Here is a 21,334-nt window from a genome sequence, read left to right on the forward strand (position 1 = left end):
ACGGCAGAGCCAATAGCAGGCGTAGCCACACCCCCAACTCGGAGGAGAACGGCAAAACGGCGGGCGTGAGTCGCGCTCGACTATAAAGGCAACCTTCACACGGGACCGCCGCAGTGACATCAGCGCAGTCGTCGTCACGTGAGTAGAAAAAAAAAAACGCTTCAGGAATTCTTCCAGACGCTGGCCCGGCCCGGAACTTGCCGAGAACAAAACTGCTCCTATCTCAAGTCTGCGCCTGTAGGGTCAGCCAAAAAAAAAAAAAAAAAATCGGCCGTGTGGCAGACGCCTGTACTGCGGGGGAAAATGGAAGACAAATTTCAAATTTGTGCCACTTTATCATTTTTCAGAAAAATGTTCGGTTGTCTGTACCAATGAACATGCTGCACTGCAAATATAGTTTGAGACGAAAACACGATTTATTGATTTACTTTTTCAGCAAATTTGGGTTCATCACAATGAACAATCACGGCGAACCGCGAACGTGCCGGGGGTTGACCGTCCTTCGTCGTCGTTGCGGTATCCGGTTGCAGTCATCACATTGGCCGCCGGGGGGCGGCATCTCGACCTGTCCGCATCTTGCCGGGCTCTTTCTCTTCTTCTTCTTTTCAATCTTTCAATATTTCGAACAATAAACGGAAACGTAGTGCGATGTACATGAAAGAAAATGTCGCAACGTATAGAAATGAACAGAAACTTCCATTGAGAAATGCCGGCGGTGACGAGCGCTGACGTCACGGCGAGACTGCGCAGGCGCGACTGAGGAGCTCACCCGGGAGTCAACAGACCGAACCGAACCGAGCGAGCTCCCGCATCGCGACCGGCCGCCTGGACGGAATCCGCGGCCCACGGCCGGACGCTCGTGCGCCGGCCTCCACCACTTCTCTGCGGCTAAGGTACGGGAAGGCCGGGCCCGAGCGAGCCGGATGGACGTCTACTGGCGAGCCGTTAGCATGGCGGGGCAAACATGCTAACCTCCTCCCGGTGAACGCGCACGTCGTCAGCGAGGCACAGCGTCCGTCTAGCCGCCTAGCTGGCCGGCGGCTAACGGCGAAGGAGCCGCGTCACGCCCGGCGCGCGGAGGATGCTTTCGGCTGGATGTGCCGAGGCTCCCGTGTCCGCCGGAAGCCACCGGCAGCCGTCCACGTAAAGGCCCGCCGCCGCCGCCGCCTCCTCCTCGTCGTCATGCAGGCGGCCCAGCAGCAGTACGACTTCTTCAGCGACGACAACGCCGCCAAATGGAGGGGCCTGCTGGTGCCCTCCCTGGACAAGGTAATCCCGAAACACACACGCTCGTCCAGTACTTCCGCATTCTGTGCCCACGTCACGCTAAGACAGGAAATGGAGCGTGTCGTCACGATCCCCGTTCCGCTTTTGCGCGCGCGTGTGTGTGTGTGTGTGTGTGCGCGCGCGCGTGCACGGCTCAGGTGCTGAAGCAGGTGCACCCTAACCTGGCGTCCCAGCAGGAGGCGCTGCAGTACATCGAGGAGCTGATCCTGCTGCTCCTCAACATGTTGTGCCAGGCGCAGCCGCGCAGCGTGCAGGACGTGGAGGTGACACGCACGAGCACGAACACGCGCACGCACGGACAGCACATCACGTCACCCGACCCGTGTCCCTCCAATCAGGAGCGGGTCCAGAAGAGCTTCCCTCACCCCATCGACAAGTGGGCCATCGCCGACGCCCAGGCCGCCATCGAGAAGAGGAAGAGGAGGAACCCGCTGGCGCTGCCCGTCGACAAGATCCACCCGCTGCTCAAGGTTCGCCCTTCGGACTTTCGGCCGTCGGGCGGCCAAAAGAAAAGCCGACCGTCTTTGCGTTGCGCCAAAACCTGCAGACGTCCCATCTGGGCTGCGAGGGGCTCCCGTTGCAAAACACAAATCGCGTACGGTCCAAATTTGGCGCTTGTCCCGTCGGGGGTCGCCGCGCCGCAGCGCAACATCTCAGATGAACATTTGTTTAGCGCAGGTTTGACGCCGGATGCCCTTCCCGACCGACCTCTTTACTGTACGGTCCAAATCCGTCCCTGATAAAAGACAACTACAGAATTAACTTCCATCTCAACGCGGAGCGGGAAAATGAAACCAAACAACCGTTTTTCGAGTTGCGTTCAATTGTGTTTGGAAATCAGCTCGTCAGAAAGGAAAGCATTTGAGGGACGTCCCGTCTCACTGAAACGGGTCGGCGGTCCCTTCAGCTCTCGGCAAACGTTGTTTCTCCGTCCGCGAACAAAGACCAACGGGAGGCGTGCGCTGGTAACGGGCATCTGGCTCCTTGTCGCCGTCATCCCAGGAGGTTCTGGGCTACAAGGTGGACCACCAGGTGTCGGTCTACATGGTGGCCGTGCTGGAGTACATTTCTGCCGACATCCTCAAGCTGGCGGGCAACTACGTCAGGAACATCCGACACTACGAAATCTCGCAGCAGGACATCACGGTGGCCATGTGCGCCGACAAGGTATCGGCCCAGCTCGCCCAAAAAACGCCTCAGACTCTCATCCTGAGCCTTAACGCCGATTTCTTTGCAGGTCCTGATGGACATGTTCCACCAGGACGAGGACGACCTGAGCGGCTTCCCGCTGACGGACGAGGAGCCGTCGGCCGGCGAGGACCAGACCTACTACGAGCTGGTGCGGAGCTTCGTGGCGGACGGCCGCCACTTTCTGCGCCAGCTGGAGCTCGTCATCAGGGTGTTCCGCGAGCCCTTCGGCGCCAACGCCATGCTGTTCTCGCAGCACGTACGTACGTACGTACGCGTAGACCCGCGGGCGCTTGAGGGCGGTTTCCAGCCTTCCAGAATTTTGGAACAATGTGGAGAGACTGCGGATAAGGGCTGCGGCTAACGGGCCTTGTAATCGATCGATTAGTTTCTCCGTGAATCGGACGGGGAGAAAAAAAATCGTTCCCGGTATGTGACGAGAGGAGCCGCAGCAGAGTTGGGGGTGGCCCGAATGAAGGTGACGGGTCGGAAAGATCAGAAATGTCGCCGATTCGGAGGGTCTGGAGGCAAAGTCGGAGAGAAAGCGGACCCGTCCAGAGGGGAGAGAGGGAGAACGGCGCCACCTCTACTTCTGAACATCTCTCATAAGCCAAAATTCAGGTTATGAAACGCCTCCTTGGAAAAAAAAAAACATATTGCCTCTACTTGCGAAGGAAATTCAGGATACGAAAGGGGCAAGAATGGCCGCTGGATTCCCTAAATTCCGCCCAGTGCCTAAAGTCCTCCCATTGGCTGTCGCCGTAGCATTTTCCTGGTGTCCCATTGGCCCGTTGAGGGACGTCGGCCTTTCAAGACGACGCTTTTCCTTCCCCTTGGACGCTCGAGCGCCACCGAAGATTGGGAAAGTGCAACTTTTTCATTTGCGTGTGTTCGTCTTCCTTCGGGAGTTACGCGCGCCGTTAGAGCGAGCACGATGGAGAATCTCAACAGTTTCACTTTTCGTTGACCTTTTCTTGAGGGTCAGAGTCAAACAGAAGAGGGGTGAGAAAAAAGCGCAACCTGTAAACGGAAGGAGAAAAAGAAATCGTTCCACATCGGGAACCTCGAAACCTAAAATGAAGGATGTTGCGCTACGCCGAAGAACAGGGTGGGGGATCCGGGCTGACCCCTGACCTCTACCCCGCAGGACGTGGACAGCATCTTCAGCCGCGTGGTGGACGTCCACGAGGTGACGGCCAAGATGTTGGGGCTCGTGGAGGACGCGGTGGAGATGACGGATGAGTGCCGCCCGCACCCGCTGGTGGGCAGCTGCTTCGAGGACCTGGCCGAGGTGGGTCGGCGCCCGTCGCCCGCTTTTTCAGCCGCTGCCCGCGTTTCTTGACAACTTCTTCTCGTCGGCTTCTCCTGCAGGCCCGGAAACATTTTTTTTTTCCCCTCTAATTGATGAATCAGATTTAAAAAAGATTTTGATCCCTTAATTTCGACCCCCCAAAACAAAAGTGCACAACCTGCGTGAACGCGGCACAGCTGTGAACGGAATCAGGACGAAAGGGAACTTGACAGTAGCCTGCACACAAAAACAACCCAAAGAATGCGAAACGATGGCTGCTGATTTTGTCCCATTTTTTTTTTTTTTTTTGTTCCTCTTCACTTTGTATGAATTTTATTTTGATCTTACAGCAAAGACGTGAAACGGACATAAGATGCGGAATCGGAACTATTTGCAAACTTGACCTTTTAGCACTTCGCTTTGTTTCCCACCCACTGCACTTCCACTGATGTCCATCGGGTGGCGCAAACGTTCCACAATAGTCCTAAGAGGGTTATCCATCCATCTATCCGTTTTTTCTGAGCCGCTTATCCTCATGAGGGTTGCAGGAGTGCCTTAACGAGGCGGGGCACACCCTTAACTGGTCCCCAGCCGATCGCAGGGCACGCAGAGACAGACAACTGTCGCACTCACAGAAACTGGAGTTCCCGGAGAAAACCCGCACGTGCAAACTCCGCACAGACGGGACCGGGATTGGAACTGTGAGGCCAGTTGCTCTGTAGAGGAGGGCCGTACCGATGAATTAGCGCCTCGTATAATGTGAAGTCACAAGTCTGTCAAGAACATTTGAACCAATTCCATCTGATTTCAAGCGGAAAGTGTTTGCAACGCTAGAACCAAGACAGCGGTTTGGGTTTGGCTTTTGCGGGCCACATAAAACGACGTGGCAGGCCAGATCTGCTCCCGTTTCTTTACGTGCTATATATTCAAAAGTAGACCGCGGACAACTTGGTTCGGCTCGCGTGAGCGTCGAGTCCAGCTTTGGTGCAAAATGTGCACCTCTCCGTGCCGGATCGACTTCCGTGTACTTGATTTAGCGATTCTTTTTTTTGTTTTTTTTTTTTTTTTTTCAAATGTATTTCTTTTCAATCATCTTCTCACTGTCGCGGCTCTTCCTCTCTCTCCATCTTTCCACTTGGTTTGTGGCTCACATCCTTTCCGTCTTCATACCCACCCCCGCGGTCGTTTTCTTGCCTCCTCGTTGGCTCCAAGTTCTCATTTCCTACGTGAGGTAGCTTCGGCTCCATCTTGTGGCCGTTTCCACTAAGCACGTAGGACCTCCGCGAGGTGTTTGTCAACAGGCCGCCGTGCAGCTTGAACTGATCTGCCGTTGTCTCCTCCGATTGGCCGTCCGCAGGAACTGGCCTTCGACCCGTACGAGACGTACGCTCAGGATGTGCTTCGTTCCGGCTTCCATCAGCACTTCCTGAGCCAGGTGACCAAACCCGGCGCCGCCTTCCACCTTCAGGTGAGCCCTGCCCGCCGCCCTCTGACCCGATGATGTCAGCGAACAAATGTAGTCCTGTCCTTAACGGTCGGAGGACGCGGACGTTATACGGGTCGGTTAAATTTCATGTTTGCGTATGTTGTCCTTTCCGGTTTCGCTAAAAACGAGGTTTCTATTAGTCATATCGGGCACTCCCTGAACGTCCGGGAAGCTCGAGACTCCGGGCTGCGATTCCGCCATCCGCCTCGAGGGAGTGACCAATGTCCTAATCGAGGATTTTGCAGAGGCGGCCAAACCGCACGTCATCTGATGATGGTTGTTGTGTCCACAGTCCATCTGCGAAGGCTTTAAGGAGGCCGTTCAGTACATCCTGCCTCGACTGCTGCTCACGCCCGTGTACTACTGCCTGCACCTCTTCGACATCATCAAGGTAGCGCCAACACAATATCGCGACGTCTTATACAATACAAGGCAAAATGTTCTCAAAATCTGAAACATGCTCCTCCTTGAGCCGTCACCTTGTCGTGGCGTAGAGATTGGGGTGTCCCATTGATCTGACTGCCGCCGTTTGTGCCGATACGCTAAACAAGAGTTCCGAGTACCCGACCTTTTTGGAGTGCTGGAGAGCACTCCCGCTAGGGACTCCATCCTTCTGCTGGGGGGCTTCAATGCTTACGTACGCAACGACAGTGAGACCTGGAGGGGCATGAGTGGGAAGAGCCCGAGCAGTGTTCTGTTACTGGACTCTGTGCTCATCACGGATTGTCCATTACGAACGCCCATGTTCAGGCATAAGGGGGTCCACACGTGCACTTGCCACCAGGACACTTGAGGACTTTGTGGTTGTCATCGGACTTGCAATCGCATGTCTTTGGGGGCGGGGTTGCTCAGTTGGCTCCAATAGCGGGGGGGAAGATGCCAGCTCGACGGGGCAGGCCCAAACGTATTGTGAGGGTCTGGAGGGAACATCTGGCAGAATCCGTTGTCAGAAGGAGTTTCAACGGCAACCTCCCAAAGAATTTTGCTCATGTTCCGGATCATGCGGGTTCCATTGAGTCCGAGCGGACCGTGTTGCGGACGGGAGCTGCGGCCGTAAGTAAGGTGGTCTTTGCCTGTCGTGGTGGCTCCTTATCCCCAAAACCCCTTGGTGAGGGATACCGTCAAGCTGAAGGAGGAGTCCTACCTGGTATTTTTGGCCTGTGGGACTCCTGAGGCAGCAGATGGGTACCAAGTTGTTGGTGGGCATGGAAGGAGTTTGGTGAGGCCAAGGAAAAATACTTCCAGACGGCTTCAACGAAATTCCGGTCTACCAGCCAAACGCTGTATCGTGAAGACGGGGCGCTGTTGACTTTGACTCGGGTCGCAGTGAGATGGTTTCCTCCCTGTGAGGTGTTCCGGTCACGTCCCACCAGAAAGAGACCCCGGGGATGACCCGGGACACTCTGGAGAGACTCGGCTGGCCTGGCGGTGCCTCGAGATCCCCCTGGACGAGCGGGATGAAGTGGCTGGGGAAACCTTAGTCTGGGGCGTCCCTGCGTAGAAGATGGATGGTTGGATGGAGAAATGCTTTTCCAAAAGTTGTGGATTTTATTTTTTTTTTTTTTTTTTTTTTGTGGGGTCTGAAACAGATTGAAAGCATACCAATAATTTCAAAAGAGAACACTGATTTTCTGGACCAGTTTTTGCCACGCTCAAGTCCGCTGTAGTTCCTTGGCACCAACATCTCACAAGGTGGTACCAAAGCTCCCCCCCCCCCCCCATACTGGCGTTGCGGCACATGGATCCTTCTATTGTTATGATTATTTTGGTTTTTGTAGTTGACATTTTTCCTTTTAAGGTGGGGACCCAACCCCCTAAACATTTTTGTGCATCTGTGTGTGTTGTAGCAACTGGAGGAGAAGAGCGAGGACGAGGAGGACAAAGAGTGCCTGAAGCAGGCCATCACAGCGCTGCTCAACCTTCAGAGCAGCGTGGAGAGGATTTGCTCTCGCAGCCTGGCCAAGCGCAGACTCAGGTCCGTATGGAAAGTTCCATTGCGGGGACTCCGCCCATCCTCCGGCTCCCCCGATCCCAAATAGAGCGGCCGGGGGGGGGGGTCTGCGGGAAGTGACGAGGGCAGGCGGGGCAGTTCTGCTCATTGTTCTGTTAGCAAAGAGAACGGGGGGGCGGAGGGGGGGGGGGGGGGGGACAAACCAGACAAGCAGCAAACGGGGTTAGAGGAGAGCAGAGGCGGCGGCTGTCACGGCTCAAGTGGGAACGCGGAGACGAGCCGGATGATTGACAGGTGCCTACGAAGACGTAAGTGTAAATAGCCGAGGTAGCGGAGCCGCGTTAGCGTCTTGTGACGAGGTTGCTTCATACCTCAGGGGTTTATGTGCTAAAGTGATTAGCCAAAGATCAGCGCGCAGCAGTTGTACTTGGGCTTCTGGTCACCCGTGTCACGTAGCAAGCGTTTGCACCGTCACCGCGGCGACGATACGGTCAGATCACAGGTCACGGTCCGACCTCACGGTGACGGCCGATCGCCTTCCTCTCATCGATCACGTGACGAATACTCTGAATATGTGTTGTTGTCAGCGTTTTTACAAATTGATTAATTCATCTATCAGGACTACAATCGTGGTCGTGCGCAGGATCAGGAATAGATTCTTACCTAGCGCCAGAAGTGGGATCGGTACAAACAGGGTTGGGTTGGGACGAGGATTAGGGTCACTCCCATTTCATGTCAAGGATCAGGACTAGAATCGGGATATGGACTCGACTCATTATGAGGACTAGAATCACAATCAACTCCGGGATCGGAACTAAAATCAGGATCTGCACTTCAGAGCCAATTCCAATGAAGTTGGGATGGTCTGTTAACATAAATAAAAACAATACAATGATTTCAAATCATGTTCAAGCCGCACTTGATTTAACGCACTACAAAGACGAGATATTTCACGTTCAAAGTGTTAAGCAAATAATTGGGAACTTTGAATTGCACGGCTTGCAACATGCTCCCCAAAAAAGCCGGAACAGGTGACAAAAAGGAGTGAGAAAGTTGAGGAATGCTCACCAAACACCCGTTTGGGACATCCCACAAGTCAACGGGCCTCAGTGGGATGATTGGCTCCAAAAGGAATGGCCCAATCGTTCACGAGCAAACCTCAACCTCTTTGTCAACAAGTGCCTAGAAGAGGAAAGTCCAACAGGTCAAGGTTCCTCAAGGTGCAGATGCAAGGCGTGTCGGGACTTCAGCATCTACGGTTCAGAATATCATCAGAAGATTCGGGGAATCTGGAGCAGTGACTGCACGCAAGCGGCAAGAAGAGGAAGGGCAAAAACCAACATTGAATGGCCGCGCCACCGCATCCAAGACCCCGACATCGACGTGTCAAGGGTATCGCCGCGTGGGCTCCGGAACACTTCACAAAACCAATGGCGGTAAATGCAGTTTAGCGCTGCATCCGTAAGTGCAACTTCAAACTCGACTATGCAAGCCAAAAGCCATTTGTCAACCAACATCAAGAAACGCCGTCGGCTTCTCTGGGCGCCCGAGCTCCTTAAAAGGTGGATTGATGAAAAATGGAAGTCCGCATCTCAAGTTGTTCTGGGAAATTGGTGGCGTCGTGTCCTCTGGGCCAAACGGGAAAAGAACCAAACTAGACTGTTATGCCCACAAAGCATTTGTGATGGTATGGGGGTGTGTTTCGTGTCAATGCCATGAATAACTTTCACCTCTGTGAAGGAAGGCACCATGAATGCTGAAAGGTGCCTACAGGTTTTGGAGAAACATATGCTGCCATCCAAGCAACATCTTTTCCATGGACACTCAGTTCCTAACCACATTCTGCATGACAACAGCGTGCCTTCATAGTAAAAGAGTACTAGACCGGCCTGCCTGCAGTCCAGACCCGTCTCCCATTGAAAGTGTGTGGTGTGTCATGAACCGTAAAGTATGACAGCAGAGACCCCCGGACTGTGGAACAGCTGAAGCTGTACATCAAGCGAGGGTGGGAAAGAATTCCACCGACAGAGCTTCAGCAAATAACGTCATCAGTTCCCGAACATTTATTGAATGTTGTTTCAAGAAAAGGTGACGGAACACAGTGGTAAACGTAACCCCATCGCAGCTGTTTTAGAACCTGCTGCAACCATAACATTCTCAGTTAATGATTACGTGCATGAACTATACAAACGGGATAAATTTAGGTTTGACCATGAAATAACTCATTTGTTGGGCATTCAATTAAATCTCGGTTCAACGTGATCATTTTGCTTCATACAACGTGCCAACTTCATTGGAATTCGGGTTTGTCGCATCAGATACAGGATGAAGATTATAATCGGGACCAGGATTTAGGTCACTTCTAGATCCATGACAGGGTCAGACTACAATCAGGACCAGTCCTGGGATGAGAACCAAGTGTAGGGTGAGTACTAGAGTCAGGTTAAGGATGAGGACAGGGTTCAGTATCATGACTAAAATCAGGACTACGCTTGGGTCCGGTGGTACATTCAGGATCACTGCTCTAACTGGGCCTAGGATTAGAGTCAGAACTGGATTCAAAGGCGGGTCTAGGTTCAGTACTAGAGTCAGGTCCAGTATGTAAAGACTACAGTCGGGTTTCGAACTAAAACTGGCATCAGAGCTCTGGTTATGATTAATTATTGGTGTGGTGCTGTCGTGCGTTGCAGCGAGTCGGCGTGCCGCCTCTACAGCCAGCAGATGAAGGGCAAACATTTGGCCATCAAGAAAATGAACGAGATCCAGAAGAACATCGACGGTTGGGAGGGGAAAGACATCGGGCAGTGCTGCAACCACTTCATCATGGAGGGGACGCTGACCCGGGTGGGCGCCAAACACGAGCGCCACATCTTCCTGTTTGACGGCCTCATGATCTGCTGCAAGTCCAACCACGGACCGCCGCGCCTGCCCGGCGCCGGATCGGCCGCCGAGTACCGCCTCAAAGAGAAGTTCTTCATGCGCAAGGTTACATAATGTTGACGTTGGAAACAAAGATGGAGGGTTCTTTTCTGTGGGTCCTAACTCGGAATTGAAGTACGTTTATATAGCAGCCCAAGCTACTTCCCGAAAATGTCCAGAGAAAATCTGTTGATTGTGATTAGGGAGCAGAATGAATGATTCGTCATTTCCTTACAGTCTGCTGCTGCCTTGCCAGACGGCAGAGACGTGTTAGCCTAAAAAAAGACATTGCGCCCCAGGGAAGACGTATTGTCTTCGAGTTGTGTCCATACTTTGATGGCTAACTGCGAGAACGAGGTCTGTTATCAGTGAGGGAGCGGCAATGCCGTCCAATGGCTACTGCATGGAATGGAGATGCTGGGGTTTACGTACTGGGGGGTGGGGGGTGCAAACCGTACAACCAAAGCGCTTGATGTCAGGTGAAAAAGACTTCAAAAGCAGACCTCTTCTTCTTCTTCTTCTTTTCCTTTCGGCTTGTCCCGTTAGGGGTCGCCACAGCGTGTCATCTTTTGCCATCTTAGCCTATCTCCTGCATCTTCCTCTCTCAACACCCCAACTGCCCTCATGTCTTCCCTCACCACATCCATAAACCTTCTCTTTGGTCTTCCTCTCGCTCTTTTGCCTGGGAGCGCCATCCTCAGCACCCTTCCACCAACATCCTCAGACTCTCTCGCCTCTGAACACGTCCAAACCATCCAAGTCTGCTCTCTCGAATCTTGTCTCCAAAACATCCAGCTTTGGCTGTCCCTCTAATGAGCTCATTTCTAATCCTATCCAACCTGGTCACTCCGAACGAGAACCTCAACATCTTCATTTCTGCCACCTCCAGTTCAGATTCCTGTCGTTTCTTCAGTGCCACTGTCTCTAATCCGTTCAAAAGCAGACCTCACCGATTCAGTATTGTATTATTTTCACAACTGTAAACATCCACCCGCCCAACCGTCTTCCACCATTTTTCTGAGCAGTAGCTTGAACAGGGATGCCCAGACTTCCCTTTGCCCCTTTGGTCTTAGTCTCTCCAGCGTGTCCAGGGTCATCCCGAGGGTCTCTATCCGGTGGGACCTCACCGAGGAGGCGTCCGGGAATCATCTGGAGCAGATGCCCAGGCCACCGCGTCTGTCTCCTCTCGATGCGGAGGAGCAGCGGCTGTGTCCGGGATCTTGTTCTTTCGGTCACGACCCGCAGCTCGTGACCATAGCCGAGGGTGGGAACGTAGATCGTCCGGTCAATTGACAGCTTCGCATTTTGACTTAGCTCGAATCGATACAAAGTCCGGATCGCTGCAGACGCTGCGCCGATCCCCCTGTCAATCTTCCCTCACTCGTGAGCAAGACCCCAAGATACTTAACCTCCTCCACTTGTGGCAGGATCTCATCCCCAACGCCACCCTTTTCCGACTGAGGACCACGTTCTCGGATTTGGAGGTTTGGTTGCTGAACCGCTTCACACGGTGCTGCGAACCGCTCCGGTATTTAGAACAGAACAAAGCTTCACATCGTGGAGAATGTCGTTGACTGGAGGACAAACAATTCATCAAATACTTTTTTATATTTTGTTTATTGGCATTTGTCTGATTCTTGGCACTACAGAAACGGGCTACTTACAATTTAGGATAGGGATGCCAGTGTCAAATCTTTTTCCAATCAATGATCCCCTGAGATACTTCATACTAACCGAGTAACCGAGTAAGGTTCGGGTCAGCTTCCGACCTGTTTGTGAAGTCCACTTCTCCGAGTTGGGCATTTTTCTCACCTCGGCGTTTATTCCAATAATTTGCCATTGAAAATGTCCACTTTTGAAAAGTTCTGTGGTTTCGCCACCTTTCACAAGGTCCAAATCAACGACAAGGACGACAAGGAGGGCGAGTACCGCCACGCCTTTGAGATCATACTGAAGGACGGCAACAGCGTGGTGTTCGCCGCCAAGTCGGCCGAGGAGAAGAACGGTTGGATGGCGGCGCTGGTGTCGCTCCAGTACCGCAGCACGCTGGAAAGAATGCTGGACGCCGCCGTGTTGCAGGAAGAGAAGGACGAGCACGTACGCCTGCCAGCGCCCCACCTCTACCGCTTCGCCCAGCCCGACTCCGAGGAGAATGTGGTTTTCGAGGACAGCGTCCAGTCAAAGTCCGGCATCCCCGTGGTCAAAGCCGGCACCGTTCTCAAGCTCATCGAGAGGCTCACCTTCCACATGTACGCCGGTGAGTACCCGGCTCCGAGATCTGGATCTGTGGAAGAATTGTGACTGCGTATTCACAAATGGTCCAGGATCAGGGTCAGTCTAGAATCAGGTCCGGTATCAGGACTCCAATCTCGATTTGGTACTAGAATCGGGAGATCAGGACGAGAACCAGGAATTGCAACAGTGCTCGAATCAGGCAGAGATCAATACCAGAATCAGGATGATCTCTACAACCAAGAACAAGTGTCGGATCAGTGACGGAATCAGGTCCAGGATGAGGACTCCAATCAGGACCAAGTCTGGGGTCAATACTAAAGTCAGGTCCAAGATGAGGACAAGGTTCAGGATCAGGACTAAAAACAGGAACCACGACTTGGATCAGCGCTAGAATTTGGGGAGGCTCCGGTATAGATCAGGATCACTACGAGAGTCTCCCGATCCTAGTGCTGATCCTTTTATAGAGTGTAGTCTCGGTACTAGAATTGGGTCCAAGACGAGGACTAGATTTAGATTCAGGACTGGAAACGGGACCAGGCTTTGTATCGGTGCTAGATTAAAGATCAATACAAGGATGAGGGTCCGGGATAAGAGAACGAGGAGACCAGGATCAAGAAATTGCCGTTATTAGTGTATGGATAGCACTAAAATCAGGTCTCGAGCTACGTGAAAATCGCCGTGGTTTTTCCTCTGCTGTGCTTTCTCCCGCAGATCCAAATTTTGTCCGAACATTTCTGACCACGTACAGATCTTTCTGCAAACCACGGGAGCTGCTGGACCTGCTCATCGAGAGGTAAAACCTGCACACGCACTTGTGCGCACACACGTTTGAGAGTGATGACGTCATCGCGGGCACGTTCAGGTTTGAGATTCCTGAGCCGAGACCCAATGATGCGGATCACCTGGACGGAGGAGAGCAGCCCCTCAGCGCGGAACTCAAGCGCTTCCGCAAAGAATTTGTACAGCCTGTCCAGCTCCGGTACGCCAACATGTCAACTCGATGTATAGCGAGCGTACGCGCAAAAAGTCTCTACGAGACTGTTTCAATGCCAGCTTTTTGTGACTGTAAAAAAAAAAAAAAACCCAGACTAATCATTTCAAAACTTTCCTCGGATAGGAACCAGGTGCCGCGTAGGGTCATCTGAGAATCAGGACTATAGTCGTGATTGGATCAGGAAAAGGATTTGGACTTGATTTCTAAAGGTGTGCGGGATTAGGGTCAGTTCTCGCATCGGGTTCTAACATCCAGGATCCGGATCGGACTCTAACCACGACCAGGGCTTAGATCAGTGCTTTTTCCTCGTGTCATCACTCAGTTGAGGTCAGTCGTATTTGCGCCCTTCAGGTCTTGAAACGCTTCATTGCTTGTGTTTCTCCACATGGAAAGTTTGTGACGCTTGCCTTTGGTTTTTCTCAACTTGTTTGCGGTCATTCCTTATTTGTCAAGGTTAGCTTGCGCTGGGTTGTGTTGCCGGCTGTCTTTTTTCGCCGCGAGTCCGCCCTGGAGGAGGCGCCTCGGCTTGAGTCGAAAGCTTTTGCTTTTGCGAGACTTCTCGGTGTCCAAACGACAAATGTTTGGCGGCGTTCAACTTTTAGCATTTGTTTCTGGACTGTTACACGGCAGAGCCGGTTTTAGGCCTTTTGGATGCTGAATTTCATTTGGAGCACAGCGCCGTTGCAGTTGTCACTTGTTTGTTTTTTACGTTGCCCTCTCGATTGAGTTAGTTGTGGATCACGTTAAAGGTGAGGAAAAATTTGGACGCATTACTCAGAAAAAGCTGGCGTTCGAACAGGGCTGTGAAGATTTTCAGTGGCCGGGGAATGCGTAAACGACACGTACGCGTCCTCCGGTAGGGTTCTCAACGTGTGCCGTCATTGGGTCGAGCATCACTTTTACGACTTCGAGAGAGACGCTCAGCTCCTGGGACGACTGGAGGACTTCATTGCGTCAGTAAGAGGTCTGTAGCTATACTTGTACCCCGTCGCCACCCGTCACCCGACCTGTCCTCACACCCGGTTTGCGTTTTTGTCTTCCTAACTCGATGCCACGCGTGTCGCCCCCAAAAAGCTCCGATTGCCCTTTTGCGTTTGTTGCAGGCAAGGCAATGAGGAAGTGGGTGGAGTCCATAACAAAGATCATTCAGAGGAAGAAACAGGTGGCGGTCTGCGGGCCGAGCCACAGCATCACCTTCCAGAACCCTCCGCCCGCCATCGAGTGGCACATCTGCAAGCCCGGACACCCGGAACCCTTTGACCTCATGACGCTTCACCCCATCGAGATTGGCCGCCAGCTAACCCTGCTGGAGTCGGATTTCTACAGGTGACCAGCGCGCCCGCGAAACTCTCGACGCGTGAACCCGTCGTCGATGGGAGACCTGAGCCTTGTGCGCCGTACAGGGCGGTGCAGCCGTCCGAGCTCGTGGGCAGCGTGTGGACCAAAGAGGACAAAGAGATCCACTCGCCGAACCTGCTGCGGATGATCCGACACACCACCAACCTGACCCTCTGGTTTGAAAAGTGAGAGCGCGACCACGGCCGCCTCCTCCGGCTCGGCCCCGCCCCCCACCCCACACCGTCTGGCTGTGCCGCAGGTGCATCGTGGAGACCGAGAACCTGGAGGAGCGGGTGGCGGTCGTGTCGCGGATCATTGAGATCCTTCAGGTCTTCCAGGAGCTCAACAATTTCAATGGAGTTCTGGAGGTCGTCAGCGCCATGAACTCCTCACCGGTCTACCGACTGGATCACACCTTCGAGGTTCCCGCGCCGCCGCCGACTGAATCGCTAACGTCCAACTATTTAGCCGTGCTCGTCCCGCTAGCGTCGCGCCGTCCGGTTGTCGTTCTTTGTCGTGACTGCTTACCGCCGTTGCTAACATTGGTCTAGCACAACAGGGGCCAACGTGCTAGTGGCAGCTTGTAGCAAGCACTCGTACTCTTTTGCGAACGTTTGTGTCACGAGCATCTTCTTCCATGACTACCAGCAATCTTGCACAAATGTTGGCATCCGTCTGCGCGACAGTGATTTCTTCTTTCGTGTTACGATTTCTTTTTCCTCTCCAGCAAATTCCGAGTCGTCAGAGGAAGATTCTGGAAGAAGCTCACGAGCTGAGCGAAGATCACTACAAGAAGTATTTGGCCAAACTACGCTCCATCAACCCCCCCTGTGTACCCTTCTTTGGTATGACCCGGCTTGTTTGTCGATTGGGGTCGTCCCAAAGCGGCCGTAATGTGCGTTTGCACCGACATCAGGCATATACCTGACCAACATCCTGAAGACGGAGGAGGGCAACCCGGACTTCCTGCTGCGACATGGCAAAGATTTGATCAACTTCAGCAAGAGGAGGAAAGTGGCAGAAATCACCGGCGAGATCCAACAGTACCAGAACCAGCCTTACTGCCTGCGCGAGGAGAGTGACATCAGGGTGGGTCAGCGACTCGCCTCTTTCTCCAGGCCCAACTTTGACCGGCCGGCTTTGTCGTCGTGTTGCAGAAGTTCTTCGAGAACCTCAACCCGACGGAGGACCTGTGCGAGAAGGACTTTGCCGATCATCTGTTCAACAAGTCTCTGCTCATCGAGCCCCGCAACGCTCGCTCGCTGCCGCGCTTTGTGAGTGCTTGCCGTTTGATCGCTGTGACCGCAAAATGTTTTGAGGTGATTGATTGGGTCGATGGCACGATTGGACGTTTAACGTGCAAAGAATTTCAGGATTCTCGACGAATGAACACATTTTGGGATACTTTGACACTCACTGGAGTTGGTCCGTTTTACCACGTAGTCCCCGCCCTTTGCGGTCTGTGGCCGGCCCCAAACCAAACGTGTGAGGAACTGATGGTGGTTGCTGCTGATCCTGGCTGAGTGACCTGAAATCTTTGGCACTGGTCCACGCGAGTTTCTACCGGAGCCACTCGTGTGACGTGCGCGCCCAAATAGGGGTGGGTGTCGCTAATATCCGAACAATACTCGTAGGGGTTGTCACAACGTTATTGCAGTCGTAAAAGTGTCTCGATATTGTCCCGGTCTTGCCTTAGCATAAAATAACGACCAACCAAGGCCGCGTCATGGCCGGGCTTCCGCGGCGCTGGCTTCACTTCCTTGTTCCGACGTTTAAGCACCGGACCGGCGGCCGTAACCGAGGAGACCGTGTGATGACATCACCCAAAAAAACTGACCGAAATGTCCCGAAGAATGCGGAAACGCATCGTGAGGGGTGTACAGCAGTCGGCCGACGGGATTCGCGGGACACGTCGACGGGGCAAGAGCCGCCGCTCGCAATACAAACGCACCCCTTCCCCCTGCCGTAACGTGACAAAACCCGACGGTCCACTGGCGGTCGTCGGCGTCGGGCCGGGAACGGTTGGCGGCGGACCGAGCCTCAGGCGAGAAAAAGAAACTTCCATTATCTCTCGTGTGTAACGCGCACCTCAACATTCCAAATGTCTCTGTATTTTTACATTATTTTTCAAAGAGCAAGGCACGTTGTTTGAACACAATTGTTTTGGGATTGACAGCCCTCTTTGTAGTTTCGTACACGGTACAACACTTTCGTCCGTATCTGGTTCTTGGCGCTAAAACCGTGTACTACCGAGGTGTCCATCACACACACACACACGTGTATTTGAGTTTGAAGCTCACTTGTCGGTGCAAACTGTGACCTTCAGGCGAAGAGGTACACGTGCCCTCTGAAGTCTCCGGGAATCCGTCCCACGTCGGCGCGTCCGGGAACCGCGCGCCACCCGACGCCGCTGCAGAACGAGCCGCGCAAAATCAGCTACAGCCGGATACCCGACAGCGAGGCCGACGCCCCCAATCCCGTCTCTGCCCCCAATTCTCCCTGCACGCCGCTGACTCCGCCCCCCGCGTCGGCCGCCTCCAGCTCCACCGACGTGGGCAGCGTCTTCGACTCGCCGCAGGCGCCCAGCAGTCCCGCCCACTCCAGTAAGCGCATTATTAGCGTCAATTGTCACCCTACTTCCTGTTTCGAGTGTCCGTTCTGTTCGCCCACCTACGTCGCTTCTTTTTCTCGATCCCGCAGCTGGCGACGCCACCGTCGGCCCGGTCTCGCCACCTCACGGCCCACGTCAGTATGCCCCGCCGCTTCCCGCTTCTGTAGAAAGCGTCACGCTAGCATCTCTCGCGCTCACGTTAGCGGGTGTGCGGCTGTCGCAGGCTCTCCCGTTGAGATAACGGACCCTCACCCTCGCGCTAGACGGTCTGCTGACTTTGTCACATTTGCCCCCCCCCCCACCCACCCCCCCCCCGCCAGGGTTGTCCTCGGTGTCGTCCACGGTCTCCTTCGGCCGCGCCCCCGACGACGTCCCCGTTCCGCCCCCCGTGCCCCCCCGGAGAAGACCGGACTCTGCTCCGGCGGAGTCGTCTCTGTCTAAGGTGGGTTTGAGGTTCGATTTCAGCTTGATCACGTGATCGTCTGCGTGCACGTTCACACAATCAATTGGGTTGCGGGCGTGAACAGAAACCGGTCCGGTCAAGTCTTTTGGAGTTTACATTCCAGTCGGGATGCTTTTAAAACTGGCAATTTTCCCAAAATCGTGTCAGGACCGGCGATCGTTAATGTTTTGTCGGACCGTACGTCGACGGACGAGGATGACGATTGTTTTGACGGCCTTCGTCCCCAGATGTCGTCCGCCCCCCCCGCCGTGCCGCCTCGCCTGCCCACCTGCAAGCTCCTCCCCCCTCGCTACCCGTCACAGTCGTCGCCCCCTCCCGAGAGCCCCCCCGTGTTGCCCCCCCGGGAGCCGCTGGCCTCGCCCCTGCACCTGCTGCCGCCCCCCCAGGGCCGCCCCCGCTGCGAGCCGCCGGCCCAGGCCTTCTTTCCCGCCACGTCCTGCCCGGGCCCCGCCCCGACGTCGCCGCCCGCCTCTGTCAGCCCCTCCCCCGTCTCCAGGAAGATGCCGCTGCCCTCGCCGCCACTCAACGGCCCCCCGGTGCCGCCTCGCCACGGCGTCCCCAAGCTACCCCCAAAGACCTACAAGAGGGACTCTCTGAGCCACGGCCCCCCGCTGGACACCCCCCCGCGCTGCGAGGGGGCGGGGTGAGCCGGCGGACGCCGCGGCCTGTCGGCGGGCTCCCGCCAACGTGACGCTGATGATTGTGGACCCGCCCCCTTCGCGCTCGCACGCGGTGCGATGCCTTCAGGTACCAGGACCGGCAGAACCACTGAGGTACTCTCACGTTAAAGACTCGCGTCGGTTCTGTTAGGACAGATTTATCACAAGGGAATTAAAGTTGTCTCTGCACCACGATCACTACTGTATTATTATTATTTCCCAAAAAAAAAAAAAAAAAGCTCCCCGACGACATCAACGCCTCGCTCTGATTGGCTGCTCAGCCAGTGAAAGTCAGACTTGTCGCCATGGAGATGTGACAAGCAGACGGTGAGGAAATAAAGTTAAAGCGGTCAACATAGGGAGACAAGACGACGCTCCTTCTCTCACTTCAACATAGTTTTTTTGGCAGCAACATGGCACCGAAACAATTAAAAATAAGAAGGGGGGGGGGGGCTGCAAATTTGATTGGTCAGTTGTAATCACGCTTTTTTTTTTAGCTTTTCTGCATCACCTGGGGAAAAAAAAAAAAAGTGATTTCCCCATTTTTATAATTGCGGAAGTGAAGAATGAAATAGAATTTGTTTTCCCGATTAGAACCACTGCCGACTTGTGGCGAGAGTTGCAAATTCCCATGATTTTCCCCAATTGATGAATCTGCAAATTTATTTTTGGACGGTTACACAAATAATTGAGCCGATTTGGATGCGCGTCGCCGACGTATCAAATTGGGACTTGATTTTGTGAGCTACCCAAAGACTAATGGGCACATCCCCGTTTTTTCCGTCGACCAAGGAGGACCGGTTCCCCTCAAAGTGGGTCAAGCGCAACTTTTTATTTGATTAAGGACACAAAGGGGGGCACTCGAGAGGACTTCAGGAAGCGACGTCGACTTCCCGTCGTTCCGCCGCCGCCGCCGCTTCCTGCCGTCTGTGTCGCTCCAGCAGCTTCTGAATTCGGTCCAGGACGATCTGGTTGGTCCCGCTGCAGTCGTCGGGCCCGTAAGGCGCCACCACAGTCAGCGCGCCGGCCACTCGGAGTCGGTCGCCACGCTCCTCCACGGGCACGCGGTTCTCCTCCAGCCACCGGCGAACGGCGGCACGTCGCCGCGGGTCCGGCCCTTCGGCCTCGGGCGCGGGGAAGAGCGAGCGCAGACGGCGGGTCGTGGCGACGTCGCCTTCCTGTAGCGCCTCCACGTGCCGCACGGCGTGACCCGTCACCACCTGGATGCCGGCCCCGCCCGCCGCGCTAAAGGTGACCAGAACCATGCTGCGGGGAGGACAACAATGACGTCACGTGCAAAGCGAACAACAGCCGCGGGGTTCAGAACGCCGCGCGCTAGCTTCATGCTAATATTTGGCGTCACGATTTGGGAAGGAAGGACCGACGGCGAGTCCCTTAAATGCAACCAAGTGAATGGAGCCACTAAACACTGAACGCCAGCAGGAAGTTTTTGTCACGCGGGGGTCTTATCAGGAGCGTCTCAAATGTGTTAAAAGTTGGGCGGGCGGGCTGGCTTAAATCGCACTTTGGGGGAGCTCTTCTCCTTCTGGAGGCAGTCGGCCGGCGGCTGAGCAAAACCCCTGCGGGGGTTTTGTGTTAGCAGACAAGACCGCGACACCTCATGATATTCTCCATAGTGGAGTTGAGGCTACAAATATTCTGGTGAGCACATCTGGCTCACAGTTCTGAGGACGAGGGTTTGAATCCCAGCCCCAGCTGTCTGTGTGATTTTTCTCCAGGCGCTCTCAAGTCTCCATAGCACACGTGCCAGGATCAGTGAAATTTAAAAAAAAAAAAAAAAAAGTCCCACGGGCCGTGATTTTTTTTTTTTTGTCCATTTCGACATCCCTGCGATTGGCTGGTGGCCAATTTGGGGCATACCCCTCCGCTCGCCCGAATATGGATGGGATGGGCCCCAGCACGCCCGCAACCCGTTTGAACGGAATCAAGACGGGAGATGAACGTTTGAATGATTGATTCACGCACTTTTTTTTTTTTTAGGACATCAGGATGTTTGTCTGACCTTTTGTGGTGCCCCCCCCCCCCCATTACCCCATTTGCTTCCAAGGCGACAGTAATTTCTGAACTTGTATCAATTTTAGATCCCTCTTAACTGTGCTATATTTATCGGTTATTGTTTCAGTGTTCTTGAGCGTCGCCCTCCCTAACATGGCCACCACGTTGGCGCGTCCGTTAGCCGGGATGCTCCAATATCGAGCAGTAGTCAAATCTGTGCGGCTCACGCACGCCGACAACCTTAAGGCTCGTCTGACCGAAATGGCAACGTTTGCTTTAGTGTCCTTCATTATTCGAGCCGCTTATCCCCACGCGGGGCGGGCAGACCCGCAACTGCTTGCCAGCCAATCGGAGGGCACACGATGAGCGTCCACGTTCACTTCCGGCCAATTTGGTTTCAACCAATGCGTGTTTCGGGAAGCCATAACTGACCTTGCGGAGACCGGGTCGACGGTGAGCAGCCACCCTTCGAACTGTCGCGCCTCCGTTCCCGCCGTCACTCGGAGCTCTTTGTCGACGAAAGTGGCCCACTGCAGCGGGCCCAAGTGGGTCCAAGCGTCCTCCATCTGCCGGTCGGAGAAAACGCCAAGAAAGACGAGAAAGCAAACAACAACAACAACGTCGCGCACGTGCTGCTAATGTTCACGGGTGCAACGGCGACAAAGGTTCCGCTTGAGTTAAAGGTTCCGCTCTCCAAAACACGGCGGACTCGGGGGAAACGTCAACGACAACGTGAATAAAAACGTACACGAGCTGGACAAAATCGCCGCGACCACAGACCCAAGAGCGCCACCTACCCTACGGAAATAGTAGTGATTAAAAACGAGTGCACGTTGGATTTCCGGTTTCACATCGGAACGGACTTGATTTCACGTGTCATGACAAAATGTCGTTTG

At 54.1% G+C, this 21,334-nt stretch overlaps 2 protein-coding genes across 2 annotated transcripts; one reads left to right on the forward strand and one right to left on the reverse strand.

Moving 5' to 3' along the window:
• The first annotated feature begins 420 nt into the window (after nucleotides 1–420).
• Nucleotides 421–18,617, forward strand: LOC133505541 (son of sevenless homolog 1-like). Its single transcript, XM_061828649.1, has 24 exons — nucleotides 421–1,269; nucleotides 1,425–1,550; nucleotides 1,626–1,757; nucleotides 2,290–2,454; nucleotides 2,525–2,734; nucleotides 3,623–3,766; nucleotides 5,124–5,234; nucleotides 5,545–5,643; nucleotides 7,100–7,227; nucleotides 9,894–10,188; nucleotides 12,013–12,379; nucleotides 13,069–13,150; nucleotides 13,220–13,336; nucleotides 14,212–14,315; nucleotides 14,455–14,677; nucleotides 14,755–14,874; nucleotides 14,949–15,111; nucleotides 15,417–15,534; nucleotides 15,606–15,778; nucleotides 15,847–15,963; nucleotides 17,016–17,292; nucleotides 17,390–17,434; nucleotides 17,621–17,742; nucleotides 17,991–18,617. The coding sequence occupies exons 1-24, from the start codon at nucleotides 1,096–1,098 to the stop codon at nucleotides 18,408–18,410; spliced, it is 4,032 nt and encodes a 1,343-aa protein (XP_061684633.1). The 5' UTR covers nucleotides 421–1,095; the 3' UTR covers nucleotides 18,411–18,617.
• Nucleotides 18,618–18,868: 251 nt separating this feature from the next.
• On the reverse strand, nucleotides 18,869–21,330 carry gemin6 (gem (nuclear organelle) associated protein 6). The gene is made up of 3 exons (XM_061828655.1): nucleotides 21,236–21,330; nucleotides 20,871–21,004; nucleotides 18,869–19,688 (listed from the first exon to the last, which is right to left on the reverse strand). The coding sequence occupies exons 2-3, from the start codon at nucleotides 21,002–21,004 to the stop codon at nucleotides 19,295–19,297; spliced, it is 528 nt and encodes a 175-aa protein (XP_061684639.1). The 5' UTR covers nucleotides 21,236–21,330; the 3' UTR covers nucleotides 18,869–19,294.
• Between the last annotated feature and the right edge of the window lie 4 nt (nucleotides 21,331–21,334).

This window comes from Syngnathoides biaculeatus, chromosome 9 (assembly GCF_019802595.1).
Source record: "Syngnathoides biaculeatus isolate LvHL_M chromosome 9, ASM1980259v1, whole genome shotgun sequence".
Lineage (NCBI taxonomy): Eukaryota > Metazoa > Chordata > Actinopteri > Syngnathiformes > Syngnathidae > Syngnathoides > Syngnathoides biaculeatus.

What these genes read in the sequence shown, in the direction of transcription:
- LOC133505541 (XM_061828649.1), top strand. Translation starts at nt 1,096, where the DNA reads ATGTGCCGAGGCTCCCGTGTCCGCCGGAAGCCACCGGCAGCCGTCCAC. An exon ending in CTGGACCTGCTCATCGAGAG is followed by an intron (nt 13,151 to 13,219) that starts GTAAAACCTGCA and finishes GGGCACGTTCAG; the next exon opens with GTTTGAGATTCCTGAGCCGA. An exon ending in CTCGCTCGCTGCCGCGCTTT is followed by an intron (nt 15,964 to 17,015) that starts GTGAGTGCTTGC and finishes TGTGACCTTCAG; the next exon opens with GCGAAGAGGTACACGTGCCC.
- gemin6 (XM_061828655.1), bottom strand. Translation starts at nt 21,004, where the DNA reads ATGGAGGACGCTTGGACCCACTTGGGCCCGCTGCAGTGGGCCACTTTC. An exon ending in GTCGACCCGGTCTCCGCAAG is followed by an intron (nt 19,689 to 20,870) that starts GTCAGTTATGGC and finishes TCCTCCCCGCAG; the next exon opens with CATGGTTCTGGTCACCTTTA.